At 39.7% G+C, this 19,802-nt stretch overlaps 2 protein-coding genes across 11 annotated transcripts in view; one reads left to right on the top strand and one right to left on the bottom strand.

The window, feature by feature from the left end:
• Positions 1-19,802, bottom strand: part of LOC138753461 (endogenous retrovirus group 3 member 1 Env polyprotein-like) — a 182,506-nt gene that overhangs the window by 86,188 nt on the left and 76,516 nt on the right. The gene's annotated exons all lie outside the window — the stretch shown is intronic.
• The window catches only part of LOC138752862 (tumor necrosis factor alpha-induced protein 2-like), a 62,539-nt gene that overhangs the window by 28,990 nt on the left and 13,747 nt on the right, over positions 1-19,802 (top strand). The window contains exons 12-14 of the mRNA XM_069915480.1: positions 196-318; positions 1,078-1,233; positions 18,933-19,054. Of these exons, the coding sequence (XP_069771581.1) occupies positions 196-318; positions 1,078-1,233; positions 18,933-19,054 (401 nt within the window). The remainder of the gene's footprint in view (positions 1-195; positions 319-1,077; positions 1,234-18,932; positions 19,055-19,802) is intronic.

Genomic DNA, 19,802 nt, shown 5'->3' on the forward strand with positions numbered 1-19,802 from the left:
TCCTATTCCATAGAACCCTTTATTTGCTTTTGCTTGCAAAAAGGCAAAATAAACTGCATCAAATTCAGTAAAAATCAAAGATATTTTGTTTTAAAGATAATTTAGTTTTTCTCAAGATTTAATTTTGTTAGAAATAGATATTTTTTTGAAATAATTTGACTTATAAAAACCTAAGCCTGTTTAATTATTCTGCAGCCTCATTGTAAAAAGCTGGTGACATTAAAATGGCTCGAGTCCTCAAATCCCATAAACAATTTACTTGAAATATTGGAAGAACATCTTACAAAATTTAAAAAATTGAAGGAACCTCTGTATCAGGTATGTATCAACTAACGGAAATGGATATATGGCATGAAGTATCGTTAAAACCAAGTATATCAAGTCTACAGAAAATATGATCATCAACCTCTGCTCCAACTACCCAGCCTGTAAAAGAATGGTGCAGTGCTATCAAAAGGTCAATACATAAATAGCTGTTTTGATTTGGCACTAATTCTTAAGTTGTCCTAGAATAGTTCCATGCTGTCTTAACCAGTTTCAGCTGGCATCCTTCTCTCAGAAAATCCTGAATCTCTACCCCAAAGGGTGGTGGTATAATTAAGATGGTGATAGATAAATATTTGAAAGATCAAGGAATTGAGAGCTATGGGAAATTGACAAAAAAAGAGGACGGCATAGATCTGCCATGATCATATTGAACGGTGGGGCAGGCACGATAGGTCTGGTGGCCGAATCCTACTCAAACTTCCATTTAGTCTTGGAATTCGTAATTGATCTTTGTTTAGGGAAAGAACAACAGTCAAACTGAGCTCTGACAATTATTCCTGCTGAAGCCATTGTGTGAGGAAGCTGGATGAGGACAGAATCCAGTATTATCTGAATACTCAAAAATGAATTCCAAAGCATAGGTATTGGTACAAAAAGTCTGAAATGAGATGGTAACCATGGTAAAGCTTCATTTGAGACAAGAGTAGTGGCACAAAAATACCCCACATTTTGAATGTATTTTCTTTTTATTTTAAACAGTATATACAACAGAGAATAATTTTGATTTGTATTTGTGATTTTTGAAAACAGGATTTATTGAGGAAAATCCATGCACAGCTTATTACAGAATACATTATAAGAATTACAAAGAAAAGGCTGAAGTGCAAAACAAATAATCAGCAGAAAAAAGTAGCAGACCAAATGGAGGATGAAGCTATCATGTTACAGAAATTTTTCACTTTTTACGTAAGTAAACCAGATATTTTCTCTAATTAATTTTAGTATCATCTCTTAAGTGATGGATATTAAGATGGTGTATTGTTCATGTAATTTTCCCTTTTCTAACTGACAAGTGCCATTATCAAGAACTGCTCAGAAGCTGATTCATCAGAAACATCCATTTTCAAAAGTAATTGATATTGTACCAGTCTATTTGCCATGATTCTGGCATTGCCCCAAATACATTGTCCGAAAGGCCTTTTAATGGTGGAACACCATATTATAGCCGGGTCAAGTTTTACAAAAAAAAAGGCCATTTTACCTTTTATGGTGATGACCTCTAAGGCAGATCCCACAGTGCCTTTATACAGAACTGAGTCAGGGCAAGGGGTGCCCGCCCGCCACCGTGACATCAAACTTGCGTGCTGAGAAGGGAAAGCAGCCTATACTCGAAAATGGGACCGAAGAGCAGATAAGACCACAAGTGGAGATCTGTGCAAGCAGTCTTAGGATTCAGACAGATCTCCTGCTCAACGTAATAGTCTCTATTAATCATAGCGGTTTTTTAAAATCGCGCTCCTGGGTCGTGTAATGACAGTGTCATTATGATGTCATCAGCCTTCCCCTTTGGAGCTGCTTTCAGCGGCATTTCTTTTACAGGAGAGGTGAAGTGACTTCAATCCACCTCTAAATGTAACCCCCTAGGTGGATGGAAGCTGGAGCAAGTTCGAGCAGGTCCAGCTTTCGACGTTTTAAGGAGGTAAGTGTAGCAATGTAAATACAGAGAATTTCTGCCTTTACATTTGCTTTTTTCCCCCTCTAAAAAAGGGCCTATTGTCCTTTTGCCACTGATTCCACACCCTTGGCTGAGAGAAAGCACCCATCACAACTATCGCTCATTTCCACTTTCATGTCAAATGATCCTAACCTGTAGTTTCCTGAGAGTATTGAAACACAAAAGTCTGCAGACACCGTGGTTGTAGTAAAAACACAAAAATACTGGAGGAACTGAGCAGGTTATGCACCGTCCATGGGAGGTAAAGATATAGTACCAGCGTTTCAGGCCTGATGCCTAATCCTTTCCTCTAGCTCTCTCTCTGTCTCCCCCTGTCTGTCTCTCCCTTTCTCCAGCTCTTCATTCAAAGAGCTTCCCCTGATCAATTCTCACCTTTCTTCTCTTGCCCTGTGCTCTTCCTCCAGCTTTTTCTCCGTGTACCTGGCTTTTTGAACATTCCTTGACGAAGGGCTCATGCAGGGCACACAGAGCATTAGCTCCAAAACCACAGGCACATCAAACACCAAGACACATCTTAGTAAAATTTTTGAGATACATGACAAGAGAAAATATACTGTAACGGGCAAGGAATAAAATTAGAGAAGATAATAAACCATTGGAATACAAGGGTCAAAAAATATTTTTTTACACAGACATAAGTTTTGAACTCTTAAAGAGGAGGAAGGAATTTAATACAGTGAAATCAACTTGATAGAAAAAAGGTTACAAATTCATATTAAGACATCCAGCCATGCTTAAAATATTTATACCTGGGGAGCAAAACAGACTGTTCTCGGATCCAGAGAAAGTGCAAGAATTCGCAGAATGTTTACAGGACAGGAGAAGGGATGAAGAGATGTAACAAGAATGAAGATCAGTGATAAAGTATATATAAAGATGTAAAAACAATGTATATGTAAAGAACTAAAGAGGGAAGGAAGGGAGTAAAAAAGAGAGAGAGCTTTGTTATATGTGTTTTTTAAAAAAAAGTGTTTTCTGGAGAGGGCTGGGTGGAGGGGGAATAACCGTCACTGCAAAATCAGTTGACGCTGCGAACAAGATCACAACCCAAATGAAAAGGGGAGTTGTGTTTGCCTGGCAAGGGGTATGGGGCAACTCAGAGAGGGGGGGGGGACTTTTAGGGTTAAGTTATTAGTGGATGTGGGAACTGCGGGGTTATTTTTATGTCTTAAATGTGTTGTTGCATATAAAGTGTAATAAGAGAAAACTAAGAGATGAAAATGGGGAAAAGGGGGATGGAGGTGGCAAAGAGGTGGAAAAGAGATGTATGCAAGATAATAAGATGGCCATGTTGAACAATATGACTATAAACATTAATGGAATACATAGCCAAATTAAAAGGAAGAGGCTACTAAATTTATTGAAGAAGGAAAATATAGATAAAGCATTTGTGCAGGAAATGCATCTAATTGAACCAGAACATAACAAACTAAAGAGAGACTGGGTTGGACACGCAACGGCAGCATCCAATAATTCAAAAGCTAGAGGTGTAGCCATACTAGTTATCAAAAATGTATCAATCAAAATAGAGGAGGAAATAATAGATCCAGCAGGGAGGTACGCAATGATAAAGTGTCAGATATACTCAGAATTTTGGAATTTGCTCAATATTTATGCACCTAATGAGGAGCATCAAAAATGTATGCAGATTTTTTTTTGAAGATTGCAGACACACAAGGAAATATATTGATAGGAGGGGATTTTAACCTTAATTTGGACCCAATGTTAGATAAAACTGGACAAAAGACAAGTAAAAAGAATAAAGTTGCCAAATTTATGGTTAAATCAATGCAGGAAATGAAATTTATGGATATATGGAGCAGGCAACACCCAAGAGAGAAGCAATTTTCATATTATTTGAGTAGGCACAAAACTTATTCAAGGATAGATATGTTTTTGTTGTCAGCCCATATTCAAGGGAGAGTTAGGAAAACTGAGTATAAAGCTAGACTACTATCAGATCATTCACCACTATTATTAGCAATAGAACTGGAGGACATCCCACCAAAAACATATAGAGGTTAAACTCCATGCTACTTAAAAGACAGGAATTTAGGGAGTTTATTGAATGCCAAATTAAAACATATTTTGAAATAAACACAGGATCAGTGAAAGACAAATTTATATTATGGGACGCAATGAAAGCCTTCATTAGAGGGCAGACAATGAGTTATGTGACTTAAAAGAAAAAGGATTACAATCGGGAAATAGAGCAGTTAGAAAGGAGATAGTAAGTACAGAAAAGGAATTAGTAAAAAGGGATGATATAATGAAAAGGTGAGAATTGGCAGACAAAAAAATTAAATACAAAACATTAAAAATGTACAAGGTGCGGAAGAACATAATGAAAACAAAGCAAAAGTATTACGAACTGGGAGAAAAAACACATAAAATATTAGCCTGGCAACTTATAAACAGATCAAGCTAAAAGAACGATACTGGCATCAAGGAAAAAGGACAAATAAATTACATATAATTGAACAGAGATTAATGAAAATTTTAAGGAATTTTATAAACAATTGTATCAAACTGAGAAATAGGGGAAAGATGATAAAAATAGAGGAATTTTTAGTAAAAACTGAACTGTCGAAATTGCAAGAAGAGTAACAAAACAAACTAATAAAGCCATTTGAAATAGAGGAAGTACAGGATATATTAAAAAAGCTGCCAAACAATAAAACACCAGGAGAGGATGGACTTCCAATAGAATTTTATAAAACATTTAAAGAGTTATTAATTCCTCCTCTCCTGGAAGTAATGAACCAGATAGAAGAAACACAAAACCTGCCAGATTCATGTAAGACAGCAATAATTACAGTAATACCAAAGATGGGGAAGGATCCACTAACTCCAGCATCATATAGACCAATATCTCTACTTAATTCAGATTATAAGGTAATAGCAAAACTATTAGCAAACAGATTGGCTGATTGTGTACCTAAAAGAGTAAAACAAGATCAAACTGGATTTATTATGAAAAGACAAACAGCGGACAATATCTGCAAACTTATCTAATCCACGCAGTTCAAGGAAATAAGAAACCAACAGTGGCTGTTGCTCTAGACGCAGAAAAAGCCTTTGACAGAGTAGAGTGGAATTACTTATTTAAAGTATTACAGAAGTTCAATCTACCAGAAAAATATATAAATTGGATTAAAGCATTATATAATGGACCGTTGGCGAAGGTAACAGTAAATGGATATATATTGAATCACTTTAAATTAAGTAGGTCATCTAGACAGAGATGACTACTATCCCACTCATTGTTCACCTTAGTAATAGAACCTTTGGGTGAATTGATAAGAAGAGAAAATAAAATAAAAGGGATAAAAATAAAGGAAAAGGAGTATAAAATCAGCTTATTTGCAAATTACATCACAGTATACCTAACAGAACCAGAGGTATCAGTAAAAGAATTGCATAAGAAATTGAAGGGAGAAATATCGGGGTCAATGCAAAACAAAAGATCAATGCAAATAAAAGTGAAGTGATGCCGATGAGTAACACAGACAAAACAGAATTTAAAAAGAATCACCATTTATATGGCAAGCACAAGCAATCCGATACCTAGGGATCAGGTTAGATAATAACTTAAGTTATCAGCCAGTAATAAAGAAATTGCAGGAAGACTTAGAACATTGGAAAGAATTACTGTTAATGTTGATAGGGAGGGTAAACTGCATTAAAATGAACGTGTTCCCAAGGATACAATACTTATTTCAGAAATTACCAATTCCCTTAACAGAAAAATTCTTTAAGGAACTAAAGAGAATAATAAGGAAATTCTTGTGGAAAGAGAAGAATCCAAGGGTGGCATTAGATAAATTAACAGAGAGGTATAACCAAGGTGGTTTGCAGTTACCAAATTTTAGAAATTATTATAGAGCCGCACAATTGAGATATTTATCAGATTTTTACCAGACAAGGGAAAAACCAGACTGGACGAAGAAAAAACTAGATAAAATAGGGAAAAAGGTACCAGAACATATACTTTATAAGTGGGATGAAAAGCTGGTGCAATATAAAAACTCACCAGTACTGCATCATTTACTTAATACATGGAAGAAGATCCACTTAGAAAGGAAAAAAATGAATTATCAAATACCAAAATTACTATTGACACAAAGTCTGCTAATCCCTTTTACAATAGTCAACCTTTCCTTTAGAGAATGGGAGAGAAAAGGAATCAAAAGAATAGAAAACTGTTTTTTGGGAAATAATTTATTAACATTTGAACAGTTGAAGTACAAATATTGAATAACTCATGGTACACTGTTTGCATATCATCAATTGAAAGCTTATTTAAAGGATAAATTGGGAAATAGCTTGAGATTACTTGAAGGAAGCAGCTTTGAATATGTAATTACTGACACAATAATAATTAAGAGATTTATAACGAACATGTACATTAAGCTGCAAGATAAGGAAAATGAAATAAAGTATAAACCTAAGCAAAAGTGGGAAAAGATTTTAAAAAATGAAGTATGGGAAAAGTTATGTTCTGGAACTACGAAGAATACAATAAATACAAGGTTATGCATGATACAGTATAATTGGTTACACAGAGTATATATTATTCCTCAAAAATTAAAAAAAATGGGATTCAACATTATCAGATAGATGTTTTCACTGTAAGAAGGAAATGGGAACAACGTTACATGCAACTTTGGCATGTACGAAAGTAAATACGTTTTGGGAAGAATTAAATCAGATACTAAATAAAATTACAAAAAATAACATATATAAAAAAAAACAGATATTTCTTTTAAGCAATATAAGAAGTAGAGAATTAGGCCTCAAATTGGATAAAATGCAAAAAAATTCATTATGATAGCCTTAGCGATAGCAAAAAATGTATAATGTCAACTTGGAAAATGAAAGAGAGCATGAGTATACAGCAATGGTACATGGAAATGAATAAATGTATTCCATTGGAAAAAATAACAATTTAAAAATAAAGTCACAATGTTTGAACAAATTTGGGAACCAGACATGGAACATATCAGAGAGAGCTTGCCTACGACTGCCATCCCCTAAAATGAGAATGAAAATGATAAGAAGACAAAACGACTAGATTCAGTGTGTAATAAATAGATGACACATTTTCTTGTTTATTTTCCTTTGTGTGAAAGTATTGTTTTATGGTTTTATTGTATTGTTTTTGTTGAATATTTATGGGTATTGGAGAGGGGTGAGTAGAAGGGAGGGATGGAAAGGGGAGAAAAGACTACTGTAAATTTAATGAGATAGGTTTGTACATATTTTGGTTGATATGATTCAGTGTGAAAAATTGAAAATTATTAAAAAAACCAAAGGGCTCATGCCCAAAACTTTGGTTATATATCTTTACCTCCTATGGACGCTGTGAGACTGGCTGATTTGCTCGAGAATTTTTGTGTTTTGCTGTAGTTTCCTAACTTGATTTCTATTTTCCATACGACTTTAATGAAATACCCTACATGTTTTAAGTTAAAGACACTGCCAATGTAAACATTCTCATTTACATTTATGGCTCAAGCTTAAGGCGTCAGAAAAGTGTGGTTGTGCTGTGCAGCACATGAAAGAAAAACCATACGGAAGCTGTGAGTGAGCTGAACCAACCAAATGATTTTACTGGGACTTTCCGAGAGTTCATCAACATGATCCCCATGATCCTTTGCGGCCCCACTCACCAGGACCATTGCGACGTCAGCAAGTGCGAGTCTGACGCAGTTCGCTTGCTGATCAGTGCAGCCTGCTACATGACTCCCCCCCCCCACCCACCACCACCCTCGAATTGGTATTCGAAGGTTCCGAGTCCACAGTTCGTACATTTTGGAGGCTGACCTCTCTGCTGTGGGGCCATCTAGTGAACCGGTCCACCATCAGTAAACAGGTATGTGGCACCTTTGGAAACCGGCAGTGGCCCAATGATGTCACATGGACGTGGTCATATCGTCTGTGTGTCGCCAGGAAAGACCAAAGAGGAGCTTTCATGTACCTCTGCACCTTGGATGTCTGACAGTGCAGGCAAGTTCTGGCCCAATGACCAACCTGTTTACACAAGAATCTGTCTGCGATCAGTTGAGTTGTCGCCCAGATGAATGGGTGGGCCAACCCAGTAGCGTGTCGAAGATGTGACGCCTCCATGCGGCAGGAATGATGAACCTAGGTCAGCCAGTGAACTCATCACAGAGAAGTATGCCTTCAGATGGCCAAAACACACATCTTCCAGCTGTAGCCCTGCAGTGAGGTAGGCTGGTATCTCGCCATCCTGCCACTGGGCTGCTGCGAGCACTCCGGGGTACAGGGAGTGCACAAAGAGGATGGACATATGGAACAGAGGGTCAGCCACAATGTTGTTATTGCTGGAAATGTGCTTGATAGCTGTTCTGTACTCTGTGATACAAGAGAGGTGACGCTGCTGCCTCGTCGACCACTGGTTCGACACCTTGGCAAAGGCAAAAGTGAGTGGCTTGTGATCAGTGAAGACTGTGAAATCCCGTGAAATCCTGTTCTTAGAGGAAATAGCGGAAATGACATACGGCGAGGTAGAGGGTTGGCATCTCCCTGTGGAATGCACTAAAGTCACAGGTGTCTGCAGAAGAAAGCGAGTGATCTCCAATGTCTATCAATCAGCTGCTCCTGGATGTCACCAACAGCCATGTTGTACGCATCGACTGTGTGAACATCAATGCGTGGATGCACTAGAAGGGTGGCGTTGGCCAGAGTGTCTTTGGCTGGTCAAAAGCTGCCATAGACTGCATCCTAGCCAAGTTCTTTCATCTGACTGGACAGCAGCTTGAAAAGAGGTCACATGATCCTGGCAGCTGACCATTGATATTCCCACAGCCCTCACTGGTGATGAGGATATCACCTATGTAGATAAAAACAAATTTCAGGAGTCCATGAGTTTCAGGAAGGTCTGCGCTGTGCTGCGTTTTTGAGGCCAAATGACATGCAGAGGAACTTTAAAAAGGCTGAATGGAGTGCTGAGGGCTGTGCTGGGGACATCTCTGGGGTGCACGGAGATATGGTTGTACTCCCAGACCAGGTTGATTTTTGAGAAGATCCTCACTCCATGTAAATTGGCCATTAAGTCCTGGATGTGAAGAACTGGGTATCAGTCAGCTGTCATGGCTTCATTGAGCTGGTGGTAGTCCCCACAAGGTCTCCATCCCCCTGAAATCTTCAACGCCATGTGTAGAGGAGAGGCCCATGGGCTGTCTGAGCACTGAATGATTTTCATCTCCATCTTCCTGAATTCTTCCTTAGCAAACAGCAGCATGTCAGGAGGAAGCCTGCATCCCCAGCCATGTAGCAGTGGTCCCTGCATGGGATGTGGTGCAGAACGCCATGTTTCAGGTCTGCAGTGGAGAACTGTGGTGTTTTAATAGCGGAAAATCCTGCCAGGATCCTGGTAAACTTATTGCCCAATAAGGTTACTGAGTTGAAGTGAGAGGCTGGGAACTTGACTTCTCAAAGGGTGAAAGTCTGGAAGGTCCTGGAATTGATCAGACGGCACCTTTTCAGGTCCATCAGGAGGCAGTGGACTCAAAGGAAGTCTGTGCCCAGTAGTGAAGGTCCAGGTAAAATGGCAGGAGCCTAACTTGAGTGGGATGGTCTGCACCTCGAACATGCAAATGCTGCTATTGTTGGTGGCGGTGAGGGGCGGTTCCGACTTCCAGGGTGTCTCGGTTCGGGGTGGGGGGGGGAAGACATTGACCTCTGCCTCTATCTCCATGCGGAAATACCACCCTGAATGCTGGTCCCATAGATAAAGGAGGCTGTCTCGGTGGCCAACCATCGTAGCAATCAGCGACAGCCAGCCCCAGTGCTTCCCAGATGGGAGCAAGGTGGACAGCAGTGGTGGGCTCCAGAACCCCATTTCTGATGGTAGAAACTCCACTGCTCCAAGTTTGAGTCTTCACATGCTTCGGCTGTTACTGGCCTCCTTGGTGGAGTGGGATAGAGACAAGTTGCTGGGCGTGATGCAGCCAACTAGGTCAACGGACACCCCACCATATTGCTTAGTATGTGCCACAAGACATCCGCAAAGTGGTTAACCTGCGTGGGTCGCTGAAGTCATCATCCGCGAGGAGTAGACAGATGTCTTCCGGCATCAGTTTAAGAAATATCTGCACGAACAGTAAGCAGGGCCTGTGGCCATTCATTAACACCGGCATATCGTTTATAAGGGTGGATGCTGTGCGGTCATCCAGGCCATCCATGTGGAGCAGCCATGCCACTCGTTTGCAGTGGGAAAGGCTGAGGTGCAGGTAAGGAGTGCCTTAATTGCCTCATACCTATTAGCAGATGGCAGCCGATGTAAGAAGTCGATAATTTATCTAGCAGTCTCCTGGTTGAGTGAACTGACCACATAGTAATAAGCAGTGATCTGCCGGACCTGAAACTAGGCCACAGCCCGGGCATGCAGGCTTCCTCCTGACATGCTGTGGTTTGCTAAGGAAGAATTCAGGAAGATGGAGATGAAAATCATTCAGTGCTCAGACAGCCCATGGGCCTCTCCTCTACACATGGCACTGAAGACTTCAGGGGGATAGAGACCTTGTGGGGACTACCACCGGCTCAATGACGCCACAACAGCTGACTGATACCCAGTTCCCCACATCCAGGACTTGATGGCTAATCTACATGGAGTGAGGACCTTCTCAAAAATCGACCTGGTCTAGGGGCACCACCAGATCTCTGGCTGTGCGGTGCAAAAAGTCAGCAGGCTTCAGCAAGATTGCGTTCTGTGTGCTCGTGTTGTTTATCGTGGGGTCCAAAATGTCATTTTGGACCGTCGGGATCACCACTGTGGTCAGTGGGCTGTGCAGTGAATGAAAGGAAAACCACACGGAAGCTGTGAGTGAGCTGAATCAACCAAATGATTTTTCTGAAACTCTCCAGCACAGCCCCCGTGATACTTTGCGCCCGCCCCGACACTGGGGCCATTGTGATGTTAGCTCAGTGTGAGCCCACTACAAAGGAACACATATACCTTACAAGGAAACTGGAGTCTACAATTACATTTAGACAAGGAAACTACTAAACCACACTAAAAGAAGCTCAATAGATCCATGTGTCATCCCAAACACACTCAGATTAGAGTATATTTGGTTGGCACAATGGCTCTTCTCTTGATTTACATTTCTCTATCTTGATATTCTTACAGTCCTGTTACCAATTGGAAATGCTATTCTTTATAAATTGTAAGTAAATTCATGTAATAAAATTCCTCAATTATGACAAAGGATCCCAGTGTCACATCACTGAGATATCTTTTCAAATAATTCAATTAAAAATACTATTGTAGCTGTTTTAAAAAAAAAAGACAAAAAAGTACTTTTACAGCTGCAACAATTAAGAATTTTGGTGTATATATACATTGTACAATTTATATGACAATAAACTCATTATCGTTATCCTCTAACCACAAATGTATACATTGGAAGTTTGATATTTGTGTCCATATTTCTCATAAAAATTCAGTAAATACTGACATTTTCAGTGAATATCAATAAGACCATTATCTATCTCAAGACCTGTTTCTCTGTTGGTTTTCAAATTTTTCTGGCTTAAATATGAACAAAAGCCAATAGCAGATTACCACTGTGATATGGTCAAGTTCAAAACTAGGGTTTATAATTTTTAAAAAGTTGATTGCAGAAATATGAAGGGTGAACAGATGGATTTGTAAATGAATTTAAATGCTTTGGTAAGAAAACCATAGCAAGTGTTTCACAAATTTGTTTCTAATTCTGAAAAAATGCAAAACTTTGAGAAGTTAAAGAAAATATAAGATTAAAACATACTTATAAAATAAAACAACATAAGTAAAGGGAGGACAAAACAATTACCAAAAGTAGGATAATGATCCATAAATAGGAAGAAAAATGGCAGAAAACTCTATGGTAAAAATTGTTCAAATATGTGAAAAATAATGCATCTGTAATTTACACTTTAATTTCTTTAAAAATTCTAGTTTGTAGTCAGGTCTGCAAATTTATCAGGTTTAAATCCAGATTTTTCAGTTTTCTTTTCTTTACTAATATTAATAACATCATTATTTTTGAACCTTGGTTTTTACTGTGAATATAAATGTTAATGCCTCTGGCATTTCTTTATTCTCCATTATAAAAAAATTTTCCTGCCTCTGTGAAGCAAGTTTAAAGTATTCAAAAATATTGGCTTAAATTTCCCAGCATTCTATGAATTGTAGAATAATCCTCATGTATTGTAAGGTTAAAAATGTAAGATTACTGTTCAGGGAAGGAGGGAAGAACAGAAATAGAGGGGGGGGGTGGGGGGAAACTATAAACCTATTAGCCTCATGCCAGTACTGTAGTAGGTAGGGTGGCCATTCCAAAGGAGGATATGGATATAGATATAGAACTCTATGACCATATCTCCTTTAGAATAGCCACCCTACACACACACACACACACAAAATGGTATTACAGAAACAACAAATGCAAACACACACTATATATATGACCATGTCCTCCTTTGAAATGGCCACCCTAGTAGTATAATTATTACCAAGGTTATGGTTCACATGGAAATATAATAATTAGACTGAGTTGACAGTGTTTTTTGAGAAGGATAATGTTCTTGCCTTCAAGGTGGTATAACAAAGGTTGATTTCAGGGTCCTCACAAGCTAGTCAGAGACCAAGTATAATTGTCCAAATTTGCAAATACAGGAAGAGAAGGTTAAGGCAAATTTTGATCTCTCTTTTATTTAACTCTTCTCACCCATGAAATTTTCTCATTGTTTCTCATCTGCTGAGACGCCATTCAATTTCACTGTGTGCACTCTTCTACTCAGGCAATTAGAACCATAGACATTACAGCAAAGAAACAGGCCCCTTCAGCCATTATATTCTGTGCCAAACCATTTTTCTGCCTAGTCCCACTGACCTTCACCCAGTCTATAGCCCTCTATACCTCTCCCATACTTGTCCAAAAATGTTAGAATTGAGCCAGCATTCACCACTTCAGCTGACAGTTCATTGTACACTCACACCACTCCGTGTGAAGTTCCCCCTCCAGATCCCCTAACTTTTCTCCCTTTCACCCTTAACCCAAGTCCTCTGGTTTATATTTCACCTACCCTCAGTGGAAAAAGCCTACTATATTTACTCTGTCTATCCCCCTCATAATTTTAAATTCCTCTATCAAATGTCCCCTCATTCTTCTTTGCTCCAGGGAATGAAGTCCTAACCTGTGATTCAGTTCCTGAAGTCTGGGCAACATTCTAGTAAATGTTCTCTGCATTCTTTCTTTCATATTGATATCTTTCCTGCAGTTAGATTACCAAAATGGCACACAATACTCCAAATGTGCCCTCACCAACGACTTGTATAACTTTACCATAACATCCCATACATTGATTTATGATGGCCAACATGGCAAAAGCTCTCTTTACAACCCTTTCTACCTGTGACACCACCTTCTAGGTATTATGTATTTGTATTCCCAGATACCCCTGTTCTATTGCTCTCCTCAGTGCCCTACCATTTATTGTGCTTGTCCTTTCTTGGACTGCCCTTCCAAAATGCAACTCCTCACACTTGTCAACATTAAATTCCATCTGCAAGTTTTCAGCCCATTTTTCCAGCTGGTTCAGATCTCTCTGCAAGCTTTGAAAACCTTCTTCGCTGTCCACAATGCCTTCAATTTTAGTGTCATCTGCAAACTTGCTGATCCAATTTACCATATTATCATCCAGATGATTGATACAGATGACAAACAACAATGGTCCCAGCCTCTGATCCCTGAGTCACACCACTAGTCACAGGCCTCCAATCTGAGAAGCAATGAATCACTTTGGCTTCCCCCATCCAGCCATTGTCGAATCCAATTCAGTACTTCACCGTGAATACTTCATCTGAACCTTCCTGAATAACCTCCCATGTGGGAACTCGTAGACAACAATCCTTTCCTCCATCAACTTTCCTGGCTTCCTCCATGAAAAACTATGATTGGTTTAGCACAACCTACGATGTAGAAAGCCATGCTGACCATCCTTCATCAGTCCCTGGCTATCAGAATAATAGTTAAGACAAGTTTATTTGTCATCTGATTGTACAAGTAGAACCTGAAGAAACTGAGTTTTCCAGTCCTTGGTACAAAAACATCCGTAGAACCAGACATAACACACATACAGACAAATAATACACATGCAGGACAAGTATTATAGTTATAAATAAATAGATGCTGTTTTGTACAAGAGAGTCTCAGATGGTTGGTGTGAGCAGTTCCTTTGGTCGTTCAGCACTCACTCCCCATGGGAAGCGGCTGTTCCTCAGTCTGGTGGTTCTGGCTGTGATACTACTGCATCTCTTCCCCAACAGGAGCAGCTGAAAGATGCTGTGTGCAGGGTGAAAGGGGTCCTCAATAATTTTGCACACCCTCTTCAGACAACAATAGTGGAGGGTTGTAATTTCTAGTCCACCTGAAGTCCATGATCATCTCCTTCAACTTGTTCTTGTTGAGACACAGGTTGTTACTCTCGCATCATTTAATCAAATTTTCAACCTCTTCTCAATAGTGCGACTCGTTGTTGCTGGTGAGGCCAACTACTGTTGTGTCATCTGTAAACTTGATGGGGGACGGGGAGACTGCAGTAATCTTCTCTGCCACTCTTATGGTCCTTGTGGTGTGCTGAGGTAGCACCAAGCAAGCACAAAACTCAAAAAACTGTACAACAGGCTTTATTCCAGTAAAAGTCTAAACACCAGTTCAAGCCTTGGTGTCTCCCTGTGTGACTGGCTCAGGTGAGGCCAGCTCAGGTTTATCTTCAGGTCAGCTGTTGACAGCCGGTCAGATGGAGTCAGCCCCTTAAGTGGTCTATTCAGATTGGCTGATTGACAGCTGGCCAGGTGGAGTCAGCCCCTTAGATAGTCTTCCTGCAGGTACAGAGATCGCCCCCTGAAGTAGGCTGGTGGTCATATCACCACAGTCCTGTTGATTGACTTCCAGTCTATTTCTCTGCAGGCACTGTACCTCACTGTGATGCAGCCAGCCTGTACGAACGCTCTCGATAGAGTTCCTGTAGAGGGTTGACATGATGGTGGCCTTACCCACCTCATCTCAGAACATGCAGTTGCTGTTGTGCCTTCCTGACAAGTGAGGAGATGTGTGTCCAGGATAGGTCATTAGTTAAGTGAACTCCAAGGAACTTGGTAGTCTCCACTCCCTCAATTACAGAGTTGTTGATGTGTAGTGGAGGGTTGTAATTTCTAGTCCACCTGAAGTCCATGATCATCTCCTTCAACTTGTTCTTGTTGAGACACAGGTTGTTACTCTCGCATCATTTAATCAAATTTTCAACCTCTTCTCAATAGTGCGACTCGTTGTTGCTGGTGAGGCCAACTACTGTTGTGTCATCTGTAAACTTGATGACACTGTTGGAGCTAGATCTGGTGATGCAGTCAAGGGTCAGTAGTGAGAACAGGAGTGTGCTGAGCACACAGACCTGAGGTCCACCAGTAGATCCAATCTGTTAGAGCACCTAATTTATTTAAAGATAATGAGCAAGGGAAAGGGGAGTCACGTGATGGAGTAGTGGCCGGACGGTGAACTCCAGCCCTCTCCAGAAAAGTCGGGAAAAACAAGAGACAACACAAAGGCACAGAAATAAAAGTTACAGAAAAGTGAGTATAAAGGTGGAAAGAAGATGGCGACAAAAAAAGAAAAGTCGAAAGCAACGGTAAGAAGAGAGGAAGAGAAGACAAAGGAGGAAAAAGGTGAAGGCCTTACCTGTCCGAAGAGGCCCGCTGCGGAGAGAGAAACCCGCTCCCTCAGGTCGGTAAATAATGGACTACAAAAATGGCTCGCAGAGCCGAACAAAAGTGCGCAACCGCGCATGCGCGAAGTTTCGCGCATGCGCGATGCGAATGAAAAAAAACACACCGACGGGAGGGGGGACCAGCTGGGGAGTCGATCTCCACAGCCGGCAACGACAGCTGCAGAACACCTGCAGCAAGAAGAGACCACAGAAGACAATAGAAACAAGATAGAAGAGGAGGAAAGGGCAGCAAAGAAACAACAGATGGCCAACCCAGAGGAAGAAGAAGAGGAAGAGTATGGTGAAATAGAAGAAGAAAAGAGAGGCAAGGTAAAGGATATACTTGCTCTTATTAGAGGATACATGGAATCATTTAGAGAATGGCAAACACAGGAATTTAAGGATTTAAGAAAAAGAATAAACAACACAGAAGAGAAAATAAATAAAATGGAGATGACCTTAACAGAAATGGGAAAGAAAATGGACAAGATGGAAGAGCGGGCAGTAGCAGCAGAAATGGAGGTAGAAGACTTAAAAAAGAAATTGGAGGAATCTAATAAAAAAACTAAAGAGACACAAGAACTACTAGCTCAAAAAATAGATACAATGGAAAACCATAACAGAAGAAATAACATAAAGATAGTGGGCCTTAAGGAAGATGAAGAAGGCAAGAATATGAGGGAGTTTATAAAAGAGTGGATACCTAAGACCCTAGGATGTCCAGAACTACAGCATGAAATGGAAATAGAAAGGGCACATAGAGTATTGGCCTCTAAACCACAACCACAACAAAAACCAAGATCTATTGTAGTAAAATTCCTAAGATATACTACAAGAGAAAAGGTACTGGAGAAGACAATGGAAAAAGTAAGAGAGGGCAACAAACCACTGGAGTATAAAGGACAAAAAATCTTCATTTATCCAGATATAAGTTTTGAACTCCTAAAGAAGAGAAAAGAGTTCAATACAGCAAAGGCGATTTTATGGAAGAAAGGGTATAAATTTATACTAAAGCATCCAGCGGTATTGAAAATATTTATTCCAGGACAACAAAACAGACTATTCGCGGATCCAGAAGAAGCACGAAAATTTGCAGAACAATTACAAAAATAGACTGAGGGAGGAAGACGGGTAATGAGAGTTAAAATGATCACGACTGATATGTATGTGGGTAAAGACAAAAATAGACTGAGGGATGAAGACGGGTAATGAGAGTAAAAATGATCACGATTGATATGTATGCAGGTAAAGAGGTATAAGAGTGAATAGAGACAATGAGCATACATGAATGTATCTGTACTTAGAGGAAAATATGGATAGTATAGACAAGAATTAATAAGGGAAGGTAATGGAATAGAGAGAATAAGGAGGGAATTAAAAGAGGGACCTTTGTGACATATGAAAAGTGAAATCTTTTCTGGGGGAGGCGGGGTGGGGGGAAATAGCGGTCACTGCAAAATCAGTTGACGCTTGCGAGTGGATTCGCAAATCCAAATGGAGAGGGGAGATGTGGTTGTCCGACAAGGGATAAAGGACAACTCAGGAGGTGAAGGGGAGATTGGGGATAAATAAGATAGAAATAGGAGAATAAGGAAAATGTTAGATGTTGTAGGAATGTTGTCTTATAAAGAGTTGAAAATAAGAAAACAGAAATGGAAAAGGAGGAAAGGTAATGATGGAAAAACGGAAAGAGAAGATAAACAAAATATAAAAGGGCTACGCTGAACTATATGTCTTTAAATATTAATGGAATACATAACCAAATTAAAAGGAAGAAACTACCAAATTTAAATGAATAAATGTATTCCATTAGAAAAAATAACATATTGGTTAAGAAATAACATTGAAATATTCGAACAAGTATAGGAGCCTTACATTAAATACAATAGCGAAAACCTACCGGGGACAAACATTACCTAAGTTGATGGAAGGAGAAGGAAAGAAAAGAATGGACTCAGTAGAATTTCTGGTGTAATTTGGTTGAATGACAACATTGTCTGACTGGCTTAATGCAACCTAGATTGTATACCTAAAATGGATGAGAGGGGGGGGTGGGGGGGTGGTTTGGGAGGAAAGGGGGGGGGGGGAGAAAAAGTCACTATATATGTGTGAAAAGAAATAGTGTATATCATGGCTAATGTGATTTATGGTGTGAAAAATAAAAAAATTTAAAAAAAAAAAAAAAAAAAAAAAAAAAAAAAAAAAAAAAAAAGATAATGAGCAAGGTACACACAAGTATTTTATTACTGACATAGCGAACTACAATAATCTAAACGAGACTTACTGCTTCCAACCATCAGTGATGATACAGCAGTTATAAGCTGGTCTGGGGTAGATTCAGCTCTTATAGGATGAGTTGTAGAAGATTGCAAAGTTCCATGGAAGGAAAGTTATATTTTAGGTAATTTCAGCATCCATATGGGAGTGAGTCAGGCCAACTGTTATGACCTGCTTTCTGTAGAGAGTTCGCTGCTGTGGAAGCATGAAATAGACAGAGAGATTGTGTGGGTAGAATGAGCCCCACAGGCTGAATGTTGCCCACCCACAGGATAGCTGAAATAAATGAATACTAGGAGGGAATTCTCACTGGCAGGAGATTGTTGAAATGGTCTCATAGTTTTACCATCATAAGCAAGTCATTTAGGACCGAGGCAAGGAGACATTCCTTCACCATGATTGGAAAACTCCTAAATTTTTGTCTTATGAGGGATGTGGAAACAGAATAATGAATCAATTGAAGACTGAATTCAATAGATTTTTGGGGAATATGGAAATCAGAGTACATGATAGATGATAGAAATGTGGAGGTGATGTTGAGATTTAGCTCTATGTGAATGGAAGAGCAGGTATATACGTTGTTAGGTCTGCTGCTGCTCATGTTTTTCTTGCATAATTACTTTTCTGTAGTATTGCAAATATGTACATCAGTTATTCAGGATGTCTGAGTCAACAGTAGTCAAGCAATGCACTGTTGGTAAAGGGTATGTATGCTAAGATTATATTAGGGTTCACTGGATAACCATTACAGATTTAAATGTTATTGTTAAATCCAGTACGATTGAGCAGACATTTGTTACTTAGCAACCTGCAGTAAATATCACTTTACATTTTCTTGTATCTAAAGAGTTGATTATTTTTGTTTTCATTTAACTAGGGGTCTGAAGATTCATCACTTGAGTTTGCACTGCTTAAAATAGCTGAAATCATCAGGCTTAAAGACATTAAAGCTATTACAGTGGAAGTTGCTGCACTTTTCCAAGACTTCCCAGATGTTGGGTAAGAACAGTCACAAAATTATAATCGCAAAACTTGTAAATGTCAATCCAACTGAAGGTGCTTTTTAAGTAGAGAATGTATCATTCCAATAATATAATCCTGCTGCTGACAGAGTTAAAGAATTGGAGCTGGATTAACTCTTGATCATTCGGGAGGCAGAGGGTGTGACGACAGGAGTTACAAGGACACTATCACACCTAGAAGGCAGATGGGTGATAGAGGGAAAGGGAACAGGCAATCAGTGCAGGACACCCCTATGGCCAATACCAACACCATTTTGGATGCTGTTTTGGGGTGGGGGGAACCTACCAGGAACAATCCATAGTGATCAGGTCTCTAGCATGGAGTCTGGTCCTGTGGCTAAGAAGGGAAGGGAGATGAAGAGGAGAGCTACAGTGATAAGGGATTCCATAGTTAGGGGGACAGATAAGTGGTTCTGAGGAAGATATCGAGTATCCCGGATGGTATGTTTCCCCCCTGATGTTAGGGTCCGAGACATCTCAGATCGAGTTCACGGCATTCTCAGAAGGGAGGGTGAGGAGCCAAATGTTGTGATCCATATAGAATCAATGATGCCAGTAGGAAGGGTGAGGAGGTCCTGCAAGGAGAGTTCAAGGAGTTGGGCACTAGATTGAAGGACAGGACCTTCAGGGTTGTGATCTTACAATTGCTACCCGTGCCACATGCTAGTGAGATTAGAAATAGGAGGATAATACAGCTTAACACGTGGCTAAAGACATGGTGCAGG

The sequence above is a fragment of the Narcine bancroftii genome, chromosome 2 (genome assembly GCF_036971445.1).
Source record: "Narcine bancroftii isolate sNarBan1 chromosome 2, sNarBan1.hap1, whole genome shotgun sequence".
NCBI classification, from domain to species: domain Eukaryota; kingdom Metazoa; phylum Chordata; class Chondrichthyes; order Torpediniformes; family Narcinidae; genus Narcine; species Narcine bancroftii.